Source organism: Crocodylus siamensis, chromosome 4, assembly GCF_052110815.1.
Source record: "Crocodylus siamensis isolate JL-2025a chromosome 4, ASM5211081v1, whole genome shotgun sequence".
Lineage (NCBI taxonomy): Eukaryota > Metazoa > Chordata > Crocodylia > Crocodylidae > Crocodylus > Crocodylus siamensis.
This window is the reverse complement of record NC_143398.1, coordinates 97,414,875-97,440,311: the sequence shown is the minus strand read 5'-3', so window position 1 is coordinate 97,440,311 and position 25,437 is coordinate 97,414,875. Positions and strand designations below refer to the sequence as shown.

General features: G+C 46.6%; 1 protein-coding gene across 3 annotated transcripts; it reads left to right on the top strand.

Annotated features, from left to right (window-relative positions):
* The first annotated feature begins 394 nt into the window (after positions 1-394).
* On the top strand, positions 395-25,437 carry LOC149866200 (cytokine receptor common subunit beta-like). 3 transcript variants are annotated; one of them, XM_090043098.1, is made up of 14 exons: positions 395-472; positions 1,019-1,184; positions 7,400-7,532; positions 8,953-9,131; positions 9,354-9,511; positions 10,356-10,527; positions 11,127-11,262; positions 11,368-11,528; positions 16,005-16,150; positions 16,254-16,428; positions 17,244-17,334; positions 17,599-17,668; positions 20,266-20,366; positions 23,527-25,437. In XM_090043098.1, the coding sequence occupies exons 2-14, from the start codon at positions 1,118-1,120 to the stop codon at positions 24,743-24,745; spliced, it is 2,808 nt and encodes a 935-aa protein (XP_089899224.1). In that variant the 5' UTR covers positions 395-472; positions 1,019-1,117; the 3' UTR covers positions 24,746-25,437. The 3 variants fall into 3 exon arrangements, with proteins under 3 accessions (XP_089899224.1, XP_089899225.1, XP_089899223.1); XM_090043099.1 differs by lacking the exon at positions 395-472 and adding an exon at positions 613-671 and having other exon boundaries at positions 20,269-20,366; XM_090043097.1 differs by lacking the exon at positions 395-472 and adding an exon at positions 613-671.

Genomic DNA, 25,437 nt, shown 5'->3' with positions numbered 1-25,437 from the left:
TGTCTGTAAATGCCAAACTAACAGTTACATGGCTGAAGGAGTGCCATCTGGGATCCTGGGACTCTGGCTCAGGAGTCTGGAGCAGAGGCAAAGCACAGGTGGGTAGTAAAGGGCTGTCCCTGCCTCTGAGAGCCCACATTTAGGTTCTGACAGCATCCAGCAGGGTCCTGGGACAAAGCCGGGACAGATAGGAAGTGAATGCCATCTCCTTCCTGTGACTGTTGCAGCCATGCTCTCCATTTCCTTTTCTGTATCTAAGCAGGCTTGGGAGGGAGGAGGCCAGAAGATGGGGCAGGAAAGGCAGTCATTATCAGTAGTGAGTTGTTGCTTACGATTTTACAAAACCCACAAGATACAGTTCTTGTAAACACTTAAAATAGAAACAGTTCGGTATAACAGTGTGAACAGAAAGACTTCCTGTCAGGGCTCCTGGAAATTCTGAAAGAAGCCAAATCCAGGAAGTTCAGCTTGTGTAAGTCTCAGTTCTTACTCCGTGACATTAAGGGCTGAATCTGAATCTGGAAAGGAGATGTTTGGCAGGCTTAGATGCCTCCAACCCTAGTCTGATTGAGAGGGCTGAGGATGTGGGGAGCATGGTCAGTTCGGTCTCTCTAGCTCTGGGAAGTGTGTTGCTGCTGATTCCCTCATCTGCAAGGATGCCGCAACTGCCAGTGAGTAAGAGATCGGGGGGTCATCTGTCTGCCTGCTTTGCTAGCTAAGGGAGCTATGTTATCATTTGGGGAAGAGTAGCAAATGAATGTGGAGGCTGAATTCCCCTCACTCCAAAGCTTTGGGTTGGTTTTTAGTGTCAGGGTGAAGAGGGGTAGTCCCTGCATTATAGTGATACAATACAGTGCCTGCCAGTAATCACCCAGCTAGCAAGGAGTGAGACAGATTTTGCTCTTCCAGAAATGGTCATCCCGGAAGATATTTTATGCAGGGGGAGGGAATTTTCTCTCAGAGAAGGTTTTGGACCTTCTCCTGTGTACCACAAGAGTTTTGCTTCCTTGTTCTCCAGAAGCATGTATGTGTGTGGGAGCACACAAACAGCAGGGCCACAGAGGCAAGAGCTGACTCCTGATCCAGAATTGTATTTCATGTGAAGGCAAGTGGGACCATGATGAACTTCTACAGCATTTTTCTGCTCCTGCTGCCCTGGGCTTTTGGGGTCAGGAAACTTCAAGGTGGGCTCCAAATTTTTTAATCTTCTTTTTCTTCCTTTCCGTTTGTCATCATTTCTCCCATGCCCTCCATTCAGCGCTGTCACTCTTCTCTGTGTCCTTCAGCTCTCATCCTCTGCCATTTCAGATGAATGTATTGTGGATAGGCAGACAGCTAGGGATGGACAGTGGAGTGGTAGATGTGCAGGTGGGAAGTAGAGATGGATGTACAGACATGTGGAGGACTGAACAAGCAGATGAGATGAAGAAGGCAGGTGGTGAATGGACAATGAACTGGAGATGATGTGGAGAAATAGCCAGACTTTTGAAAGTGGTTGGAGAGAGAGACAGGAGACAGAAAGGGTGAATGGGTCAAATCTGGAGCATAAATGAATGTGTGTCTAAGTGGAAGCATGGATAGCAGGTAGGTAACTAAATGTGTTTCTTTGTGAAAGGTAACAGGGCCAACCTGAAACACTCTGGTTCCCAAAAGGGAGCACATTCCTGCATTCATTCCATTTCTGCTCTGCCAAAGCAGAAAACAGAAGGAACCAAATGGTCCCTCCCTGCCCCCTTCATCCAATATGCTATTCACACAGTTGTCCCCTTCAAAATCTCAGGAAAAGATATTTGAAGATGTAGGCAGAGCTGGCCTCTAAGCATGTGAAGAGATGTAACATTTGAAGCACTTCAAATGCTTTTGAAGCTCTTCAGAGAACAAACCATACAGGTGTGCACATCCTTTGAAGCACTTCAAACAATGGCACAGGTGCTCCAAAAGTGAAGCTGAAGAAAGCAAGTACAATTTAGAAGCACTTTCAAATGAAGCACTTACTGTTATATATGTACTAGCCAATTGCCCATCAAGAATGGCAGGGGGGGCACGCAGACCTGCATGTGGAGTTGGTCTGTGGGCCTGATCGAGCATGGGGTCAGTACTTGGAAGTGATCTGATGTGCTGGCATGGCTCCATGTGCCAGATGCAGCCGCAGAGCAACCATGTGCCAGCACAATCTGGTGCACAGAGCCTATGGAGCTCCCCACAGGCCCAGAAATTTGGCAGTGTGGGAGAATTAATTATTGCAGCTCTGGAAGCAATTAATGCTGCTACCATTTCCCTACTGCCAATCTTCTGGACCTGTGGGGAGCCTGGTGGGTTGGATCACCCTGTAGGCCAGCAGGTGAGCTGCCCCATCATCAGCAATCCCTCAGGGGTGAGGATGATCACTCCCACTGTGGGTGAAGTAAAGGGTTGTAGATGAGTTCATTGGTGGTTAAGAAGGCTGATCTTAGGGCCGCAGATTCTCTGGCAAATGCCACAAATGGTGGTTAAAGGGAGGGTTGAACCATGGATTTCTTGGTCTTGTTTCCTTTCCTTCTATTTCTGTTGTTTTTCTGCCTCTCCTGGGCTAGTGCTTCCCAACTTGTGATGTCAATGCCACACTTAATGCACCTTGAGGGTGCCCTTGAAGTGTGTCCTCTGATCCTTGTGTGTCCTTTGTCCTTGACTAAGCTGGGAGTATAGCAGTGGTTTCGGTAAACATACATCAGGCATGTGCACGCAATGCCCTGTCCACCACAACTGATGTTGAATAATCAGCACTTCCATGCTGGTGTTAATGTCAGTGAGGATGCTGATGTTTGTGTGACAATCCTCCCACTGTATGCCAATGATCTTCCGAAGGTATCACTGGTGATAGCGTTCCAGGTTTTTCAGGCGGTCCCTGTAGATTACTCAATCTTCACAACTATAGAGAAGAGTTGGAATTACCACAGCCTTATATAGTAGGAGCTTTATGTGAGTCCTTATGTCATGATCATCGAATACATGATGATTCCATCTTCTGAGGGCAGAGCTGGCACATTGGATGCTATACTGGATCTTCTCATCAATGCTGGCCTTTGAGAAATGGCTGCTGAGGTACACAAAGTGTTCAACATTCTCCAACTCCTATTCATCAATGAAGATCTTTGCCACAGGGATAAACTGGCCTGGAGCAAGCTGGCAAAGCACCTTTGTTTTTCTGATGCTAAGGGTCAGCCCCAGCCACTGGTATGCTTGAGAGAAGTAGTTAAGGGCTGTTTGCAGATCCTTTTCAGTATGTACAATGACAGCACAATCATCAGCGTACTGAAGTTCCACAATTGATGCCAAAGTAATTTTGGTTTTGTCATAGAGGTGGAAGAGATAGAAAATGTTCCCATCCATCCTGTACTTGGTGTTAATGCCATGTGCCGATGGTCACGGATGAGCATCTTGATGACCGCAAGAAAGATGGAAAACAGAATTGGTATAATCACACAGCCCTGCTTAATGCCAGTTCGAATGGCAAAGGGTTCCATAATGGAGCCACTGTATAGGATGGAGGCAGTCATTTGATCATGAAGGAGTCTTAGGACGGTGATAAAGTTTCCTGGGCAGCCAAAATTCAATAAGATCTTCCATAGAGCCTCATGGTTAATAGAGTCAAAGGCTTTGGTCAAATCTATAAAGTACATGTACAGTTCCTGGTGTTGTTCTTGGCATTTTTTCCTGGACCTTCTGGGCTGCAAAAATCATGTCCATGGTGCCTCTTGATGGTCTGAAGCCACACTGAGACTCAGGAAGGATTTCCTTGGCAAGAGGGAGCAACAAGTTCAACAGAATTTGAGCAAGGATCTTCCCAGCAATGGAGAGGAGGGCAATACTTTGATAGTTCCCAAAGACTTATCTCCCTCTTTAAAAATTGTGCCAATTTTGGCATTCCCTAGGTCAGTGGGAATTTCCTCAGTGTTCCAGATTTTGAGAAACAGTATGTGGAGCTCGTTGGCCATAGTTTTCCCACCAACTTTTAAGACCTCAGCTGGTCAGCTATCAGGCCCAGATGCATTGTTGTACTTCATCTGTCTTATCACCTGGTGAACTTCTTCAGAGGTTGGTGTACTGGCAAGTGCTTCCCTTCCTGGATGCTGCAGGATGGATTTGATGGTTTCGTCAGTCACTGTCAATTCTCAGTTCAGGAGCTTTTGATAGTGCTCTTTCCAGTGGTTTTTGATGGACTCATTGTCTTTTGATGTACTGCCATCTTCAGATCTAAGCAGGGTGAGTCCAAAAGAGCCTGGTCCATACATAGCCTTGATTGCACTGAAGAAACACCACATGTCATGATTGTCAACAAATTGTTGGATTTATTTTGCCTTCTCTTCCCGCCATTTGTTTTTGATTTCTCTCATCTTCCTCTGGGCTTCAGTTTTAAGCCATCAAAAAATTCCCTGCTTCTGCCTAGATGTAAGATGACTTTTTTGCCAGTCACAGAAAGCTTTTTCTCTTCCTATTGAGAAGGGCTTTGATCTCAGCATTGTTTTAGTCAAATCAGTCCTGATGGCATTCAGTGATAAAGCCAATTGGTTCTATGCAAGCCTCATGGACGGTCTCCTTTAATGCTTGCCAGTCTTCCTCAATACAAGTGTTATCATTTTCAATCCTAAGGTAGGTGAATTTCTTGCTGATATATGTTTGGGGGGCTTCCCCATGTCTAGGGTCGGAAGGCATTTGATATTATACTGTCATTGGACTGATTTGGGTTGCTTTTGATGTGTCAACGCAACCTAGTGGAGATGTTTGATCTCACTAAAAAATGATCAGTCCAGCAGTCATTGGTTCCTCTCATAACAGTGTGATATGAATGTCTTTTAGATCACATGCTCTTACGATGGTGTAGTCAAGGAGGTGCCATTGTTTTGAGTGGGGATGTTGCCATATTGTTTTGTACCCGTCATGTTGTCTGTAGATAGTGCTAGTAATGACAAGGCCATGCTCTGCACATTAGTTGAGTAAGAGGATGCTGTTGGAATTGGCCTTGCTCACTCCTTTCTTCCAAATAGCGCCCCTCCACATATTAAAGACCCTGCCAACTCTTGCACTGAAATCTCCAAGGAAGATGATCTTATCATCTTTTGGAATGCTAGTCAGGATTTCATTAAGGTCAGAATAAAACTTTTTTTCTGTTCTTCCTTGGCAATGACTATTGGAGCATATGCACTGATGATGGTAGAAAACAAATTGTTGGTCAGTTGGAGGTGAAAAGTCATGAGGCGCTCATTAATGCCAACAGGAAAATCAGTCATTTGGCTGACAATCTGGTTCTTAATGGTGAAACCACCACCATGTATTTGCCTCACATTTGCAGGTTTCCCTTTCCAGAAGAACATATAGCCACCCTGCTCCTCCCTCAGATGGCATTCATTTGCATGTCTGATCTTGCTGATAGCAGCAATACTGATGTTAAATACGAGAGTCCTCAGCTGACAATAGCTGTTCTACATTCAGGTCTGTCACAGTTTGGGTTGTCTAGTAGGGTTTGTACATTCCAAGATGCAAAGGACATTTTTGTGTTTTGACCACAATTTGAGTGATCCTTCTGGAAGTGGCTATCCAGTCAGGTAAGATAAAGTGAGAAAGCCTATGTCTGAGGCACCTTTTCTTGCCCCCTCCCCATGCGGGGTGAGCAGAGGGAATCCTAAAAGGGACTGCTCAGTCACATTCACAGCTGCCAAATCACCTTCTTGTCCTATTCCAAGGGTGCAGTGGCCAACACGTGACTGCCGTCTGCGGGTGGATCTATGACTAGGGATGTTTGGTGATCACTTCATCTGTCTCCATCACAACTCATCCATTATTGCAGGGATTTGTAGAGGTTTGGGTATTGGTGATTGGTTATTGTGGTAGATGTTGGGTCCAGTGGGAGAAGCCCACATGTGACTTGTTTTATGTTGGATGTTGGCAACCCATGGATCTTGGTGGAGGAGAAACCTGTGTCCAGTGGCAAGGAAATCCAAGATGACTGGGGTTTCTCTTATACCGCAGTCTTCATCTGCTTTTACAGCCATTGAGAAGTATGCCATCTTCATCTGCCTGCTCCACCATTGAGGTCTTTATGTTAGGTTGGACTGCTCTTTGTCTGATACCTCACCTTTGATCTTACTGCTATGGGTGACCCTACCAGGAGTACAAGACTCCCAACAGTGTTGCTTTTAGGATCATCAGTACACACAAGCCTCTCTATCCTGTCAAGATGGCAGTCTGTGGAGAGGAGCAGGTGAGCATGACTGTTATAGCATATTTTGAGCCACTTGGATGTGCATTCCTAGAGCATTGCTCATGCTTTCCTCTACAAATTTATAGGCTAAAAACTTACACTCTTTACATAAAATGAGAGCTATGTTTATATTCCCATATTAAGAATCATAGAGAAGTACTGTTGGAAGGGACTTGAGAGCTCATTTAGTCCAACTCCTTCCCTGAGGCAGTATTATCCTTATTGAAACCCTCCTATATAAATCCATTGTCTAACCTCTTAGCAAAATGTACAGGGTCAAACCTAAAACAACACAAAACATAACAACATCCTAACCTGCTTCGGGATCAGCTGTAAGGTATCTCTATAGCCCATATCTGCCAGCCATCTAAATTAAAACCCTAGGGCTTGCCCCTGACAGCAATGCAACATGACCCAAAAAACTCTTCTGACCTTCAGGGTCTAAAATCACACCTCCCCCAAGCTGTCCCTTCTCTGCAATATGTTCAGAACTCACCCAAGCCCTGCAGGCTGCAAGTGCAGAAAGTTATCCACAGGAGTCCCACAATTCCTTGTTCCAAGCTCTAAGCCCTTCTGCATTCCCAATTCTGGTCTCTACTGCCCATCATTAGCGCTCAGCACAGAAGGAGATACTTATTCACAGACTAGAGGGCCTCAAATTGAAAACAGGAAATACAGTCCGATTGACTTTGTGGGCCAGAAAGTAAAATATAAGGAGGAGGGGCAGCTTGTGATTTGGGACGGTTGGGGGCAACCCTCAGGATGAATCATAAATGTCAGTGCAGCTCTAACCTGAGATGCTCAGGCGATAATCTGAATACAGAAGTTGAGACTTTAAAATAAACACTATTATCCTGAAGCTCACGATATCATCATGAGAACTGGCAACATGGGGACTGTCAGCTGGGCTCTAAGGACTGGTGATCACCCTCTTTCTTTATTGTCTCCCAACAGTGGGCCTCTGGAAGGGTAAGGATATATTCATGAAATCTACAATATGCGCATTAAACAACATGCAAGGGTTTTGCTCCAGAATTCATCTTAGTCCTTACTGCTCAGTCCTTCCCCACTATGGTGGCAGAGTGTGCATCTATTCCATTAATCCTCACAACTTTTCTTTATGACCCATGTTTTCTATTGTGTCTGCTTTTCCCCTTGCAGAGAGCATCCCACAGCAGAGCCTGACCTGTTATAATGACTACACTTCTCTTATGACCTGCATGTGGGAGGAGTGCTCAGAGGCACAACATTTCCTGAATATGACTCTTTACTATAATGATGACACAGAAGACTCGTAAGTGCCTGAGTTCTGTTCTCCTGGAGAAGGACATGAGGGCATCTTGGCTACTGGACCTAAAAAATAGGGATGGGAAGTGAGAAATGGATTGATTTGGCAGACAGGCTTCGAGTAATGTATGGCCATTTTGGGTTTGCTTGCTGTGTATGTGGGGAGGAGGGGAGGAGTTGGAGACTCAAGTCAGCTTTGACATCTGCTTTCGGAAGAAGAATGGAGGCGGGAAGTTGAACACAATAGGGATGCATTACCACTGGTTGTCTATGGGATTGCAAGTGGTAGCTGTGCCAGGGCATGTTAGGTTCCTGTACATGGTGTAGAGAAGGAGGCATTACAATGTAGGTGTGAAGCTCATTTATTAGCAGAGGAGAGAGGTACAGCTCTCCCTCCTATGCAGCTCCTTATGGCCCATCCTTATAGCAGTATCAGCCATCTCTGATGAAGTCAATTCTACAAAACAAGGAAGCGTGGAAAGGCTGAGAGAGAGAGAAAGAGAGAGAGAAATGTTTATCTGTACTGCCAGATTTCCTCTCTGAGATGCTAGGCTCTGTATTTCTGTATCTCCACACCACATCAGCTTTCTTCTGAAAAGGCAGCCAAGCTTTCAGACTGCAAGGGACAGGAGGGAAGGGCAAGAAAGGTGAGGAAGAAAGGCAAGGACAGATGTAGAAACAAAGAGATTCAGGTGTGAGGAGAGACAGGTCAAAGTCTGGGGAAAACAGGCAAATGGGAGGTGAAAGAGATTAATTATATTGTTTTGTTTTGTATGGAAGAGATGCTGAAATCACAAGTGGGTTGACCTGATGTCTATTGAAGTAAATGAAAGGGCTCTTACTGACTTTACCAGGTTTTGGATCTGGCCCCAGGAAAGTGATCATCTCTAGATAAACATCCTGTGAAATGACATGATTCTTCCAAAGATGCTCTGTGAAGGTCATTCTCACATGATGGGCCACGAGACTGAGTCATAAGATTAAAGTAAATTAGATTACTTGGTCATACTAAATGTATTCCACCACTACCAGTCATCATGTGGTGATGCCTTTCCTTCACCGCATATCACCACACCACTACCAACAAATGGCCCAGTCCTTGGAGGTCTTCAGTTGTTGGATGAAGAAGAATTAGTACAGAGAGTGGCAGCAAGTTTTCTTGGCTACCCTTTTTCCAACAGAAATATGCATCATGAGCTCATTTCAAAATGCCTGCACTCAGCTAAAAGAAAATACCTTGCTGCACCCCCCTGGGAAAGGCTGAGAGAAGAAATCATATGTGATATATGAGAAGTGTTGGTACATGGTGATAAATTGGTATAAAGGCCAATATAGAATAGAACAGACCATGGGGACAGTTTCAAAGTCCAAATTTTGGATTTTTTTTAATGCCTAAATCATTTCCTTCTGGGTCTCTTTCTCTGCAGCGTTGTGCTTCCATGTGAATCCCACCAAGTGGAGGGACACACAGACTGCCAGGGCTCACTCACACACTGGGTGTGCCGCAAAAATCACACCACTTTTGGAACAGAACAGAAAGTTATTTACAGCCTCAAACCTGACCAGGAGCTACAGACTGAACTGCGTGTCATTCTCTTCCAGAATGGTAAAGTTGAGACACCATCATTTTTCCTCTCAATAAATTTTTGAGATCCTTTGCAATGAAAGTTTCTTCCTTCTACCTGATCCCTTAGCCCTAGACAAGAATACTGATCCTGAATCCAGCCAGGAATCAAAGTTTATTTCCATTGTAAGACCTTTCTATCAGTGTCTCTTCCCAACCCACATACTAATCGTTCCATTGTATATTGTATCCTCACCTTTCCAGTCCAGCCTCTCCCACCTCAAAGCCTCTTCATCAATGTGACAGAAGGAGGTGACTTCTTGCTGGCATGGGAAGCAGCTGGTGGGATAAATGGAAGCACCTGGCCAGACAACATATTGGAATATGAAGTGACCTACAAGAGGGACTGGGAATCCTGGGGGGTAAGCATGAGACATATGCAGGCTTTGGTCTGTGCTGTCCTAGGTTGTACCATAGAGAGGACAGCCTGAACTTAGACCTGTGCAGAGAACTGACTTCTCCATTCACTGGAATTTCTGGAAAATTGAAACAAAATGGACATTTTTGAGAATAGACAAATGTCAGAAAAAGTTTCATTTAGTTTGAACAAAATATTTCCTTTGAGCCAATACAAAATGTTTGGTTTCATTTGAGAGATTGTTTACATTTTTATTTTAAAAAGCTATAGTAAAATTTAAAGTTAAATGTAAAATTCAACTTTGACCTGAAATTGTTGAAACCAAATGTATTGATGTATTTAGGGGTTTATTGCTTATAAAACAATTTGCCCAAATCTTGAGAAAATTACAAATATATTGGTTAGCAGGAATGTGCACTTTGTTTTAAAATATTTTTGACCAAAATCCTTTATCTACTTGCTAGCCTCTACAACTGGAATGGTTGATATGAAAATCCTCAGGGAGCTCTATGTCATAGATATGATGCCTCTGACATGGTGTAGCTGGCTGGGGGTGTGCCTTGCACACTTCTTGTCCCATCTAGCCCTGTGGATCAAGGCCTGAGACCCTGAAAGTACAAAGCTATCTGTCTCCTTTGAAAGCAATACACTCCACACAAGCAGCGTTGCACCGTGGCCTAGCCCGGGATCACAGATGTAGCTGGGCTTCACCACATGGAACTGACCAAGCTAAGATGTCTTCACACTCACCTCTGACATTGCCTCTCCCTCTTGTCCCCTCCTCTTCTCTCTTTTGTCTTATTATTTCTCTTCTCTGCTCACTTCACTCTCTCACGCCCCATGGACAGAGTTCTTCCTCTGTGTTGGTCTCAAACACCTCCAAATACCTCTTCAGCCACAACAGCCTTGTACCTGGGAGCACCTATGTTGCTCGTGTCCGAGCCAAGCCAAGCCAGGAGAGTAACTTTACTGGGCAGTACAGCGCATGGAGCACAGAGGTGTCTTGGGAGACCCAGGCAGGTAAGCGTGATGTAAGAGAATAAGGGTCAGGATGAGGTGTTGGGGGGTGAGGAGCATTGAACTATGTGCTGTACTAGCAGTAGATGTTTGGGGCTGAGCTGAAGAGCACTGGGACATTGCTGGAATGTGATTATTATGTTCTGCTCACCCAAAGGTCCCCAGTGTCACCGTCAACTTTTACTTGAGTGGATGCAATGTCTGTGAAGGGAATCAGATCAGTAGCGATGGAGGGCAAAGCCTTTTGTTTAGTCCCATAGAAGAGGTGCCAAGTTAGCACTGACAGGAGCAGCAATAGCTCTTTACACCCAGTTCCCCTAGTGGTGTAGCTTATTCAGTCTGGCCTCTGGTGCTGATTGTTTCTGTGATAGGGACTCTGTTGTTATCAGGCTTGTCTGCCTCTCATGATTCAAGCAGTGTATCCATTCTTTGGTGGACGGATGGACCGATGGGCTGATATAATGCTCCAGGCTTTGCTAGAGAAACCTGAAGCTAAAAATATCCCCCTCCTTTGCGATGGCCACAAAAAGTCACTCCTCAACTGTCCTCCCTTTATCCATTCCTGGTCTGCCCAGAAGAAGCCTCACCTCTTTCTTTCCCAGGAGATGATGGTCATCCCAAGAACCTCCACTGCCTCTTCAATGGTGTTGATCGCCTCCTGTGTAGCTGGGAAGTACGGCAAGAGGTCACCAGCTCTGTCTTGTTCACACTCTTCTACAAGGCTACACAGACATCAGAGTAAGTGGCCTACCCATGGCATCCTTTTTCCCTGTGGCACCTTTTCTCCTGTGTCTGACCATTCTTATCCCTGCTGATGTCAGTGTCACCTCATTTTTCCCTCAGAGAAAAGGAATGTTTGCCAATTCATGAGAAGAAGTTGCCCAACATCCCATATGTATTGCAAAGCTGTGAGATCAGCATTACCAGTCCCAACCATATGTGCCAGTACAACATATCTGTCCGGCCCCAAAAGGTGGAGATGCAGCTTGAACTCTTCAAGCACAGTAAGACTCTCTCTGCTGTAATAAACCTGGGATTATCTCTTAGATTTTTTTCCAGGGATAGATAACTGATCAAAAAAGAGAAAAACAGGGAGGTTGACTGACTGAGAAAAATGCTCTGCAATGATGTGTGGAGGGGATAAATCGTTGGTAAAGGAATCTTGGTACTGGAGTTTCTGACTAGCATTGATAGAGCATTGCTCTGAGGAAGCTTGTAGTAGTGGAGTGTTGGTTTGGGCTGCCCAAAGGAAGCAGGAGCATACCACTAAGGATTCATAGGTGCTGATCCATTTCTCATCACTTAATGTTAATATTTTCACTGACCCCACTGGGTTTTGAATAACGCTGTTTTCTTGGCACCTTGGTTGACAGGGCATTGCCATTAGGAGGTGTCTTTTCTGATGCTCTCACAAGAAGTGGTTGGAACTAATTGTTTAGTAGTGCAATGGCTCATGTTATGTAGTGTTGATAAGTTGGAATTCAGACTTGTTTGCTCTGAATGATGGTATCAGGAATAAAGCAAACTATTTAAGTATCCTGAGTGGAAACCTGGAACAGCGAAAACCCCATCAGATATTAAAGTCTCTGTAAATGTTGATGACAGCTGAAGTAGATTTGAACAGTGTGTTATTCTGTAATTGCATGTGAATGATGCCCACTAGGGCTGTACAAAGCTATGGGTGGTGATTCGATTTGGAGGAGATTCAGCCCTATTTGGTGGCCAAATCTCCAAACCCGAATTGAATCAGGGGACCAATTTAAAGGTCCGAATCAATTCAAAGCTCTCTGAATCTTTGGAAAAGATTCAAAGAGCTTTGATGATTTGGGCAGTCCCTGGTGGCTGCAGCAGGGATATGCAGCCGGACTCCAAGCTGGTAAGTACTAGGGGTGAGGGAGGGTGGAGGGGACCATGGGGGGACCCTTACCAGACCCCCTTTGCTCCCGAGCCCCCTCACAGGTGCACCGCTCAGGCCAGCTCTGGCCCTCTAAGAAACTGCCTCCCCCTGGGACTCACCTGTCCTGCAACAGCCTTGGGCCTTCAGGGACATGTGCCTAACCCTCACATGGCGTGGGGCGGGGGAGCAGCGGGGATTGCCCGAGCTGGCAGGAGCTATGAGTCCAGGGGGTTTTTCGGGGGGGAGTGGTTTTGGTGGACAAATCTCCAAACCTGAATCAAATCAAAGGACCCTTTAATCCCTCCGAATCGAATCAGAACCCTCCACATAGATTTGGAGAGATTCGGCAATTCAGACATAGACACAGCTTTAAATGTTTTTTCTACATACCTCAAGATAGCAGGAGCTCGTGAGTACTGTGGCACATGGAGTGTCCCACAGAAGCACAAGGGTCTCCCCAGCACGCTCAGCAGCAGACCTGGAAGTGGACCAGAAGCACTTCCAGTCCACTTCTGGGTCTGTTGGGGAGCGCACTGGGGGGGGCCTGCACCCCCAAAGCTCGGTGACTGGTGCCTCTTGGGTCTGGGGGGGGCACCTGGGGTCCCCCCATGGCTGATTGCCAAGCCGGGAGAGGTGCAGGGACCCCCCCCCAGCACACTCCCTGGCAGACCCAGAAATGGCTCGGAAGTACTTTTGGTCCACTTCCTGGTTTGCTGCTGAGCATGTGGAGGGCCCCCCTGAAGTCCTGTGGGATGCTCCACATGCCCCAGAATTGCAGCATTCATGAGCTACCTTGAGGCATGCAGAAAAAACATTTAAAGCTGTGTCTGTATACAAATCTCTGATTCTCTGAATTAGTGTCGAATCTTCAGATTCAGATTTGGCCTAATCGAATCAGGGACAGTGATCTGAATCAACAAATCCAATCACTGTCTCTGATTTGGACTAAATCCAAATCAAATAGGGCCTGCTTCACATACCCCTAGTTAATGAAGACCCAGAATTAATTCTGGCAAAGGAATTGGAGCTTTTCAAGCAAAAGAAGTAACATAGTCCTGGCTGAAATTTACAGATGGTGGCTGGTGGTCTGACATCATTGGCATAGCAAAGAATCAGACAGAAACATTACAGGACAAATGACCTGACACAGAAAGGCATGTAGAGGCCAAAGTTAAAACCTGCACTTGGAGCTGTAGACTCTGTGGAAAACAGCACAAGCTGAGACTATCCAAGACTTTCCAAGAGTTGGCTGTGCTAGATTGGGCGAAGAGGACAGTAACACCATTAGCTCAGAGGAATTCTTGTGAGGAACAATGGACATGTTGCAGTAGACTATGAATACAGTATCACTCCAAATCCCTGAAGGCCAAAAAATATCTTAAGCAGACAACAGTCAAAACAAGCACTAATGTGTTTACCACCACCAAAGAGAAGCAGTGGTGATGAGCAGGGACTCTGGATTTCTCTGATAAAAAAATCCCCAATTTTCAGATTCAAGAAAGTAACCTAAAATCCACATTTTTGGGTGATTAAAATGAAACACCACTAATATATCTATATATAGTGATATTTCATTTTAATCATGCAAAAAAATGTGAATTTTGGGTTACCTTTTTAAATCCTAAACTAGGGGATTTTTTTTTTATCAGCCAAAACCAGGATCCCTGGTGATGAGTCACGAGAGAGCTACAGGACACTTCAGAGACTAACTGAACATTGTTCATTAGTGGAAGTTACCTATCTTTCAAACATCTCAATTTACTAATCTTCATTATTAATTAAATCTCAATTTACTAATCTTCATTATTCCCATAGTTAGCTGGGGAAGGACAATATGAGGAACTATGCCTTTAATAGGTTTTAACAAGAGCCCTCTGGATGTGGTTGTTAGGTTGTTTAGAGCTTATAATATCCACTGCTAACAAAATACAACCTCTGCCAAAAGGCTACTTACTGACAGTGGTGGTGCTGATGTCTCAGGGGGAGACTTGCAGGTCCATGTACCAGTGCAGGGTACTTCAGAGAATAATTGCTGTTTTCCAGTTACTGGGTGTGACAGAACACCTTTGGTGCCTGTCACTTTAAGGGTTTTGAGTTACAGCAGGGCAGCTGGCAGGTGCAGGCCAGCCCTGATGAGGCAGTCACATGACCCAATAAGAGCCATATGATTGGAGGGGAGAGATGAGCAGACTACATTTTAGCTCAGGCTCTCAAGACTGGGCCAGGAGTCTGCTGCTGGCAACCAGCAGAACAACTTGTGGTTGGGCAGCTGCTTGGGAACACCTTGGAGGTAAGGGCAGGGGTTATAGGGATGGCAGGAGGTTCCTTGTCCTGGGTGTGACTTGAAACTACACCTTGCTGGGGAAGGATGGCCTGGTGGGGCTGCCTGTGCTGGGGCAGCTCCCCAGAAATGCCAGACCAGTTGCCTTCCTAGTGAAAGGCAGGTAGGGGTGCCTTATAACCCTAGCCCCCACTACTCAGTGGTCTTAGAGCAGCAGTGGCGCCAGGCATACCAAAGGAGAGGCACCTGAGTCCCTGGGGGTGCAAGACCGCAAGCCCCAGGAAGAGGCATAGAATTGGTCCCAGTGAGGGGTTAGAGAGTGGCCCCAGGAAGGGGAGCAGAAAGAACCTAGTGCCCAGTGAGGGGTTAGTGGCTTGAGTTGGCCTAGTTTTGTGCAAGGACCATCACCCATAAAGTAGGCTGCAGGAGGCACCTGAAGGGCTGTGGGGGATTGCCCTGAGTGGAAGTAGCCAAGCCTGTTGCCTCGAAGAGGCTGCTCAAGAAGAGCAGGGTGTGTTGGGAGAGGCCCTGTGAGAGGGGGCAGAGTGAATGAGGCCCTGTGAGAGGGGGCAGAGTGAGTGAGATGAATGTAACAGGGCCAGCAAGGGGCAGAGTTTGACCCAGCTTCTGGCCGGAGCAGCTAATAATTTTGGATGCCATCTGTGAGGCATGGAACACAGTAAGGGGAAGTCAGAGCCATGTGTAGACCCCATGGTATGAGGGCATTAAATGGGTAGCCTCCTGCTTATTGTATTATTGAATAGCGAGTCATGTCAGACAAGATGGGGCAGGCTGCCCTAGACAGAGGGGTTGGCTGGCACTGTAACTGGCCACATGATCTTCCCCCATCTCACTGGGTTGCACATATGTTTCAAATTCTGTAATATCTCAGTGCTGCTCTGTAACTTTATGTTTGGCTAGAAGAGGAAGGCATAGGAGAAGGGAAAGAGGAAAAGGAAAACATGCTTTTAAGAGAGCTGCATCTAGTTGTTAGGTTGTATAGAGCTTGTCTTAGAGCTGATCAGTATGACACCTTGCAGTTAGAGTTCTTGGCTCTCAGTGATCTCTGAAGAAAGTTGGTATGGAATGAGCAGGTAGAGAGAGATGTGCCAGGTGGAAGCATTTTCATTAGCCATTCTTGTCCTTCTTCAGACAAAATGCAACTTGGTCTTGGTAGCCACCCAGAATGCGTAAAAGCTGGAGGAGTGAAAAACTGGGTAAACAAGTAAAAGCTGGAGTGGGTAGGAAGATACTTGGACATGGGTATGGGGCTACATGGCTAAAATGTTCTTTGTCTTCTAGTTAAGGTGCCAGCACCTGTCAACCTGACGGTGACGAAAACAAAAGACCAGGAGTATAAACTGAGATGGGTAAAACATGCCCTACACTATGAAGATATAAGACAGACCTATGAAGTCTTGTACTGGAAAGCAGACCAGCCCCTGGAGGTAGGTGATTGTGGTGCTGGGTGACTGGGTCTCCTGGGAGATGTTGGATAGGAATGATAATTTTTCTTCCCCTCTTTGATCCATTCTCCTTTTCTCTCTTCAGCTTGCCAAGCCCAACAGAACCAGCACTGATGAGCCCCATTTGGTCCTTCGCCAGGACAGTTTGGAGCCATTAACATGCTATAGGGCAAAAGTACGGGCAAGGGTGCATGCATCCTCTGGCTATAATGGCACCTGGAGCGAGTGGAGTGAGGAGCACACCTGGAAAACAGAGCATGGTACCTCTGACATGGTGTTCTATGTCAGGGATTTTATTGAGAGACAGTGTGGTCCATAGGGGAAAAGTCCCCTGGGATGGGGCTTAGGGAAAGCCATGGTTTCCCTATATTAAATCAAGCAAAGATCCTTCCCAGAGGTTCCTTACTCCTGGCCCCATGCTTTAGTTGTTAAATATGGGGTATATTGGAATGGGAACCACGGATGTGAGGATGCTGCTAAAGGACAGTGTGAGAATCTGGGGTTGGTAGTGAGCGATCAGGATGAGGAAGGACTCAAAAAGGACTGTTGTCTATGATATATTAAAGTGTCTTGCATCAGTCTGAGCTCCATTTCTCCCAGGCAAGGTGAAGATCAGTTGGCCGTAACATTCCCCCCTATACACACATGGGTAGTTTTTCTCTATTCTGCAAACCCTGAAAGTATCAAGGTAATTGCTGTTAAGGGGCATGACACACAGTGATTCCTAGTGAGCAAAGTTAACCTGAAAGTGGACGAGGAGGCAGGGTGAGAAATGCATGAATCTAAGCAGAAGGACGAAGAGCTTTCAAGTAAGAGGTGTGACCAAATACATTCGCAGACTTTCAAATGTTGATTTTTTTCTTGTAAGTTTGTGCAAGTGTCCTGGAATTATAATAGCTGTGGTCTCTATCTCTTTCCCCTTTCCTTTCTTTCTCCTTCACGTTACTGATATGTTCTCTCATTCTTAGGCTTGCTCCTTTTTAGTCTAAAAATTTCATTACTTTCTTAATAGTCCTAACAGGGGGCTGGGAAGAGTTGTCTCAGTAACTTTCTCTCTCTCCTTTTTTGTTCTCAGTTTTGGCACCATATATACCCATATGTATTGCCATATTCTTCACCATCATGTTGGTAGCAGTCGGCTGGTACAGCTGTAAATATCTCCTCAGGTAAATCTGTACTGTTTGGTGAAGGGATTTTCCGGGGGCCATGGCAGAGTGAGCGATCCTCCATGATCACCTTAGTTCAGTCCTGGGGTACAGCAGGGAGCTGTGTCTGTGATTGGAAGATGGGGTTAGTGCAGTGTCCTGGAGGCTTGGCGCCTCTATGGTGTTATGGTGGCCCAGGGCAAGGCTGTGTGCTTGATGCAGCCTTTGCCTCCCAGCATCCACAGACCATATGCCAACTCTGCATCACTGTTGTTCTTGTTGCAGCAAGAAGAAGAAATGGGAAGAAAAGATTCCCAATCCCAGCAAGAGTCAGCTGGTGCAGGGCTTCTTCCAGGTAAGAGGGAGCTGCACACTGCAGAGTTGCACCTGGGAAGAGGGAGGAGGAAGGAGGGCAGGCTGCCTTGGGCCTTCCTGCTAGGGGAAGCAGCCAATCTGGAGTCTGCCCACTCACAACCCCCAGCTGCTGGGAATTGTTGAGGATGCTGTGGGCAGAGTGGATACCACAGACAAGGCCTTTGGTCTCCTGCGTCTTTCACCATGCTTCAGCGGTCAAATCTGAGGTTTTAGACATAAAGGGTCCCACCGCCTCCCCACACACAGTCTCCCTATTTATTCTGCAGTATTTCTTCCCCAATCTGTATTTTTATTACCTGTTACTGGGTGAACCTCATGAGGTGAAAGAGGACAAAAGGATCTATGCAAGCTTCAGTGTCCTGTGCTCAATTATTTTTAAGGGTAAAGATCTCCCAACATTCACATTTCCCAGGCAGGATCAGCATAGTGCTTGATTTCTTGGACCCAGGGTAGGCATTGCTCCTATGGGCTGTGGAGGGATAAGACAGTTGGATGAGTCATCATCATCCTGCCCCATCCCATGGAACAGTTCATCTCTTTAGGCATCTGGCTGTGGTCATCTGACCCCAGCACTCTTTCCTGCCCAGGGCAGGGGGTCAGACTCAATGATCTGTTGAGGTCCCTTCCAACCCTAGCATCTATGACACTTGACTGATATAGGATGATGGAACTTGTCTAGGTTCCCTTGCCGAAGACATAATCCCTCCACTCCTCCCCCCTCCCAGAGCTTGTTTCTGGCAGTATAATTCATCCCTGATGCTTCTGCCAGAGCTGTCTGTGGTCCTTTCCTTGGTCCTATTTGTGTGGTGTCTGTGTGCCCCACAGTCTTTAATAGTTTTATCCTGATACTGCCTTAAAGAGTGGAAGTCTGTGAAGTCACTTATCCAAGGCCACACAGGAAATTTGAAGCAAAGCATGGACTAGGCAATGATCCTAACCATTGGGGGTCACCCCTCCCATACTCATATGCACAAATTTGTCCTGCAGAGATGAAACAGCCATCTCTTCAGGACAAGCTTTCAATACTGTGCTGGACTATAATCCCACTTTCATTATCCTGGCTATTTTTGCCACTGTGTATTACTTTGCACAGCCAGACTTCCTCTTTCTCTCCTGCTGATCAATCTCCCAATGCATTTAATCCTGCCTGGAGAGTCTTTGAATTTTTTTAAGTTCTACCTAACTGAAATAAGGTGGTTTTATCAGCAAACTTCAGCACTTTGCTGCCCAAACCTAGCTCCAAAGAAATAACACTTTTTTTTTTTCTTTTTCTTTTTTTTTTTTACATAGAACATGCTCCCAAATATAATATACACCTTGTTTTTGAAAGGTAGAATTAAGAAAAAAGATAGATATAGCTATAGATATATATTTTGTGTTCCAGGTCAAATTAGCCAAATCAGTTCCAAATCATACTGACTGAGCAGAACTCAATCATTCCAAAAACCATATTGATTGAGCAGGCAGAACTCAGTCATTCTAAACACTGTGTATGGTGCTACAGCAGAGGAGCATCCTTCATCCCACACTCTCACCCAGAGACTTCAGGTACTCCAAAACCATTGGCAGCCATCCTGCATGCAGGCTCAAGCCCAGAGGTCTTGGGATTTGGATGTCCCCGTCTACACTTGATCTGAGCCAAAAGGCTGAGAAGCGATAAATATATGATTTTGAAAAGAGAGGAAGAGTCTTAACTAAAGAGGCTGTGAAATAGACCAGGAGCACACAGCAGAATTACCCTAAGAAAGGTTACCTTGATTAGAGGAACATTTAGACCATTTAAAAAGAGAAACAATTGTTGACACCTGTAGAATGAAGAACTATGAGCAGCTGACTCCCTCGGCTTCCTGAACAATAATACCACAGCTGCTGCACTGTAAAGCATGAATCAAACCAGGGTATTTCCAACCCTAGGGCAGCAAGTCAGCTTCCAGGCTTAATATGTGCAGCCCCAATTTGGGGGACTGATTTTTTTTTTGAGAAAAGGCATGTGTTGTAGGTGAGAAAATATGGCAATTCGTACTGGGTCTAGGACTGACCCTTGGGATAAGTCACTGGGAACCTCTCTTTGCTCAGAGGAGCAGCTGTTTCATAATGACTGGCCATTTCTGATCACTTAATTTATTTGGAAGCCAAAATTGGACCTTCTTCTTTACCCCATAGCTTCAAATGTCACTTGTTTTAGATGTCTTTTCTTATCCAAAGCTTTCCAACACCCAGGACACAGGGTGGGCTATCACTATGTTATGATTTTCTGTCTTCTGTCCCTACCAACTGTGTTCCCTATAGCCTCTGCAAAGCAGAGCTGCCATTGCACAAAGTAGCAGCACCTGCCTACACAGTTGCTGCTATCTCCTTGAGTAGAACTGCCATTACACACGCTCCCCGGCATGACACACAGGGCAGAGACAGGTGATGTGGAAATGTAAGAGAGAACAAAACAGACTTGGCAGAAGCACCAGGAGCAGCACTTCCTTTGGTGTATGCCTGCCATCATCTAGGGATCTTGGATCTCTCTTGTTATCAAGGGATCCCTGCTTCCTGAGGATGTGCTGCCACTGTAGTTTCTCTTTTCAGAAGGTATCATTAAGAAATCAGCTGCTCAGCAGCCTGCCAGACTTCAACAGCGAGAACCATTTGGTGAAGGAGCAGGCCGACTCCCTGCAAGTGCTGGATGGGTGAGTGAACATTGTACTGATGAGTTGGTGATCATGCTCTTCAACATGTCCTGAGTGCCCCCAGGATCTCAGCATGCCTGGTGATGGCTGCTTCTATCAGGGAGGTGATGGCTGCTTCTATCAGGGAGGAGGTATAGCAGGAGGTTTGGTGTGCTTGCTACTTTAAGAGAAGGCAGACTGCAGATGGAGCAGTCTGCAGGTGCTGCAGGACACAGTCAGGCATCCCATGATCCAAAAGGGGGCTGGGCTTGCAGGATATAAGCCCAGAGCCTGAGCTGGAGTGGGGGTCTAACCCTGACAATCAAGATGCAAGGACTTTCTGGGCAGCAGGGCTGCACCCAGGCTCCTGCCATGACCTGAGCTGGGGTAAACAGACTGGTGGTTTAGGCACAGAGACAAGGGGAGGCAAGGTGGTCTCAGTTGGCCCAAGAGTGGGGTCAGAGGCCAAGGCTGAAGAGCAGGGCCATAGCCAAATGGTCGTGAGAACAAGGAGGGTCAGGGACCCATAGCCTGCAAGGTGTGAGAGGCAGAGTCAGGGACTCGTAGCCCAGGAAGGGTGAGCAGGGCTAGGGAGTCTGGAGGTCTCAACTGACCTAGGAAGCAGGGCCAGAGCCTGAGAAGAGGGGTCAAAGGCTGAGGAGGACCACAGCTGGAGACCATCAGGGTCAGGGACTGACAGCCCAGAGAAGGGTGGAGTCAGGGCCAGAGGCCCTGTGCCTCAGGACAGACAGTATTGGGCTCAGGGACCCAGGGCTGTACCCAGGAGTAGTCAAGATGGGGGAGTGCCCAAGTGTGGGCAGAGAGAGACAGCTAGATAGCAAATGGTGACATCAGTAAGGTTATAGGCATGGTATAAGGGGCATTTGGAGCCATGTTATAAGCCCTTGAAGCAAAATAGAGACACTTGAATACCAACATGGGATCGGGGATTCCTGGGGAAGCCTCCTTTTCCAAAGATGTATGAACAAGAAGGCAAGACAGGGGAGGTGAAGGGGTGTTAGCCTGAGGAGTGAGGGCAGAATAGGGGTTGAGTGGCCACCAGTGGGTCATCATGGCCTGTTACAGGGGGTGGAACATTTAACTCATGTTTGACCTCAGCATGTCCTCTGTGTGGCCATATGGAGACACCAGTGAATGGATGTGCAAGTTCTGGGTTCTACTACATACAAAAAGATAAGGAAAAAGCATGGCCCTCACATCATAGCCTTGCATAAATGCCCTTGGTTTCCCAATCTGGAAACAGTCATGCATAACCCACCACCACAAACTAACCCATGTCCTGCCTCCTCTTATCGGGTGGACATGACAGTCTTTCTTGCTCTTGAAGCTGATTCTGGCTCTCATAGTATAAAGGAGCCATAAGGGAAATGCAGTGGCCACAGGAGCTGTGTAGGGTCAGCAGAAAACTGCCCAGTGGTGCCAGTCCCACAGCCCTGGGTTTGGGGAGCTGCAGAGGCAGAGAGGATGTGGACATAGTATTCCAGCCAGGGAAGTCAGAATAAGTTAGAATAACCCCTGGGCTCAGACAAGAGTTCTGTCTTTTAGGGAGCAGGTGCCTAGCTATTTTTGGTGCCTTGGGTTGGGCATCTGACATCTCTAGGCGAGCTTAGGAAACATGAGCTATTCAGGCTGTTTGTTATAATCTCTCTCTCATCTTCCTTGCCCCCTCCCTTCATCCAGCTTCTTGTTCAGGGTCAGTAAGATCCTTGTGGCAGGGATACTTTATTCTCTAAACATTAGGGCTGTGCCAAGCTTCAGTCCCTGATTCGATTTGGTGGATATTTGGCCCGATTTGGTGGCTGAATCTCCAAATCCAAATCAAATTGGAGAACCCTTAATCTCTCTTAATCAAATCAGAACCCTCCGAATTGATTCGGAAAGATTCAGAGATTCAGACATAGAGACAGCTTTAAATTATTTTTTCTACATACCTTTAGGCAGCAGGGGCTCTGAACGCTGTGGTGCTGGGGCACATGGAGTGTCCCACAGGAGCGCTGGGGGCTCCCTAGTGCACTCGGCAGCAGACCCAGAAGTGGACCAAAAGCACTAGCGGTCCACTTGCAGGTCCGCTAGGGAGCACACAGAGGGGCTCCGCTGCACCTGCCCGGCTCGGTGACTGGTGTTTCCTGGATTTGAGGGGGCACCTGGAGTCCCCCTGTGGCCAAACACCAAGCCGGGGTGGGGGCGTTCTCAACCTATTCTCAAACTTTAAATGGGGGCTGTTCCATTTTGCTTCATTGAAACAGTGAGGCTGTTTTGATGTTTTGCTAGATTGGACTGGGGACGGGGAGTCAGATCACCTGGGCTGACTTTCCACCCTGCACGCTACATCGGATTGAGGATGTGACTCCCCATCCCCCGCACTACATTGGACCAGGGATGGGGTGTCAGCCCCCAGTCCGATCTGGCGCTGGGGATGGGAAGTCAGCCCAGTTGAGTGTCCCCTGCTGGATCTTGTGCCAGGGATGGAAAAACTGACTTTCCCCATCTCCAGTGTTATGGTCGAAACATTTCGACGTTCAAAACATTTCAACTAGCCTCGTTTTGTTTTGAGACTGTTTCGATGCCCTTTGTTTTGCTTCGATTGTGCTGTTTCGACCTTGAAATGAGTCAAAACAGCATTGAAACAAAATGGCCATTGAAATTTCACACAGCCCTACCAGGCAGTTATGGAGCTACATAAATGCAGAGGTTGGTGATCACATTCTCAAAAGGGTGACAGGCAGCTTGGTCCATGTGCCATGGGAATCCCCACTAGTCCACGTAGTCCAGGGTCATGTCACCACAAGACGAGAGTGCTGGACACTCCAGATGGAAGTGCAGGAAAAGATTCTTTTTGCCCCCCAGAAGCAGTGTTGCCAGATCTCATGATTTTTGGCATTGTTCTTAAAGTCAGCGCTTCAGGAATGTGAAAAACTTATCTCTCTATATATATATTTGGAAGAGCTAAGTTGTTCACATTCCTAAAGTGTTGACTTTAAGAACAATGCCAAAAGTCATAGGAGTTGGCAATACTGCAGAAGGTTCTCTGCTGCCTCAGCTCAGCTCAGTTCAGTGCTGCTCAGCGCCTGTCCATCTGCAACATCTTCTGCAGGTTACCTCTCCTTAGCACCTGATTCCTTTTGTTTTTTGTGCGTTTTTTTTTTTTTCTTGACTGCAGGGAGAAGATTATTTCAGCAACATCCCCAGGAGCTGAGGCATCCAAGACTAAGTTGTCTTATATTGTGCTAGACCTAAAAAACCAGCATCAGTTTTCTCCAGTGTCTAGTCCTGCTTCACTTCCTTCATCCCCATTTGACAGCATCTCAAATCAAAGTACCAGTCAGTCCTCCTCACCAACACTTACCAGTGTTGGTACCGCTAAAGCAGACACTGCCACTCAAAAGCGTATGACCCACTTCAGTTATAATGGTCCATACTTGTTCTTCCCTTGTGGTCAGTTGCAGACCAATGCCCACCAGGGCCTTGGAGCTTCTCCAGTGAGAATAAGGGAGAACCCAACATTCCTGCAGTATGTGTCTCTACCACAGAAGGACTGTTTCCAGTTCCCACCGTTGCAAAAGACGGGGGCAACTCACCTCCATCCTTTTGCATGTTTGGACCAGAAAGAGAAGACGCATCCAGTTGCTGAAGGGCAAGATGCATTACAAGACCAGCCAGTAGGTGAGGAAGGAGTGAAAGAGAAAAGAGAAGGTCAGAGGTCACCAATTGCTGTCCCTGTTATCAGCTCCTCCCAGAAATGCCCATTGGGGTACATCACCAGTGAAGGTCTGTGCTTACCTCCAGCAAAAGAATCTGTTAGTCTCTCACCTTCCCTGGACCCTCAGGAGCAGATGCTTACTACTGCTGGCACATTAACTTCCAACTCCCAGCTGCCCCAAGCCACAGATTACACCTCCAGCCCAGCATTGCCCTCTGGGAGGTCTGGTGTCTCACTCCCAGTTCCAGCTCAAGCATCAGCCACTCCTCCTGGATCACAGCAGCCTGAACTGGGGAGCAATATGACGTTCCCACTCGACCTCCCCAAATGCATCAGCCTTTCCCCCTCTGCTTTACTGGAGCGGGTTGCACAAGAGAATGATTTGGTCACATTTAACCCTGATGGTGGCAGACCGGTTTTCCTATACCAAGTGGGTGAATATTGCTTCTTCCCTGGCCTCAAACCCAGTGAGAAGACCCCCCTGAGTCAGAAAGCCTCCTTAGCCAGTAAGCTTTCAGAAAACAGTGGGGTAGATGGAAAGCCTGTATGTGATGGAGGATCCACCAACAGCAATAAAGATGATGCAGTTTGCATGCAGGCCATTCAACTTTTCAAAGCCCCGAAGACTGATGATTACTTTGGACAGCAGCCTGCTGTGAGGGCCAGGGAACTGTGCTAAAGCTGAGAGGGTGGGAGGGGACAGACCGATATCAAGACACTGGGTGACTGAATGCAACTGCAGCTTTCAAGGAATATCAATTCTGTTGTGTTCCCCATTGTTCCACCGTTGCCACACAGGAGGAATGACAATGAGCAGTTCTTCTCCTCAGGTCTCTGCACTTCCAACACGGATGAAAGACTTCAAATAGCACCAGCTCGTCTTCTATACTGGGTGTGTTTATACGTGCATTTACTGTGCAGTAAGTGGTTTTTATGCTGGCATCTACATGTGCAGGCATTATAGTGCAGTAACACTGTGTGTGGACTAATTTGGGATTAAAGTTAGTCCCAAGTCAGTTTACACAGAGTTACTCCACATTAAGACATCTACATGTACCTTACTGTGCAGTAGCTAGTCAGGTGTAAATTTGCTACCTGCATCATACAGGTAGCAAATTTATGCCTAAGTCAGCTAAGTTGCTGTAGTTACTGCACAGTATGGGTGCCCGTACTGCACAGTAGACATGTGCCTGTACTGCGCAGTAATTTTTGGTCACTGCTTAGTAACGGTGCATGTGTAGACGTGCCCACTGTCAGTGCAATTAAGTTGGGGAATAAGCCACATATTCCCATATGGAGGAATTTTATGCATTCACACAGCTCTTGCCCCCTTGCTACAAGCATGTTAATGTAGCCCTTCTGCCAGTGAGA

What these genes read in the sequence shown, in the direction of transcription:
- LOC149866200 (XM_090043098.1), top strand. Translation starts at nt 1,118, where the DNA reads ATGATGAACTTCTACAGCATTTTTCTGCTCCTGCTGCCCTGGGCTTTT. An exon ending in TGGGGTCAGGAAACTTCAAG is followed by an intron (nt 1,185 to 7,399) that starts GTGGGCTCCAAA and finishes TTCCCCTTGCAG; the next exon opens with AGAGCATCCCACAGCAGAGC. An exon ending in AGCTGTAAATATCTCCTCAG is followed by an intron (nt 17,335 to 17,598) that starts GTAAATCTGTAC and finishes TTCTTGTTGCAG; the next exon opens with CAAGAAGAAGAAATGGGAAG.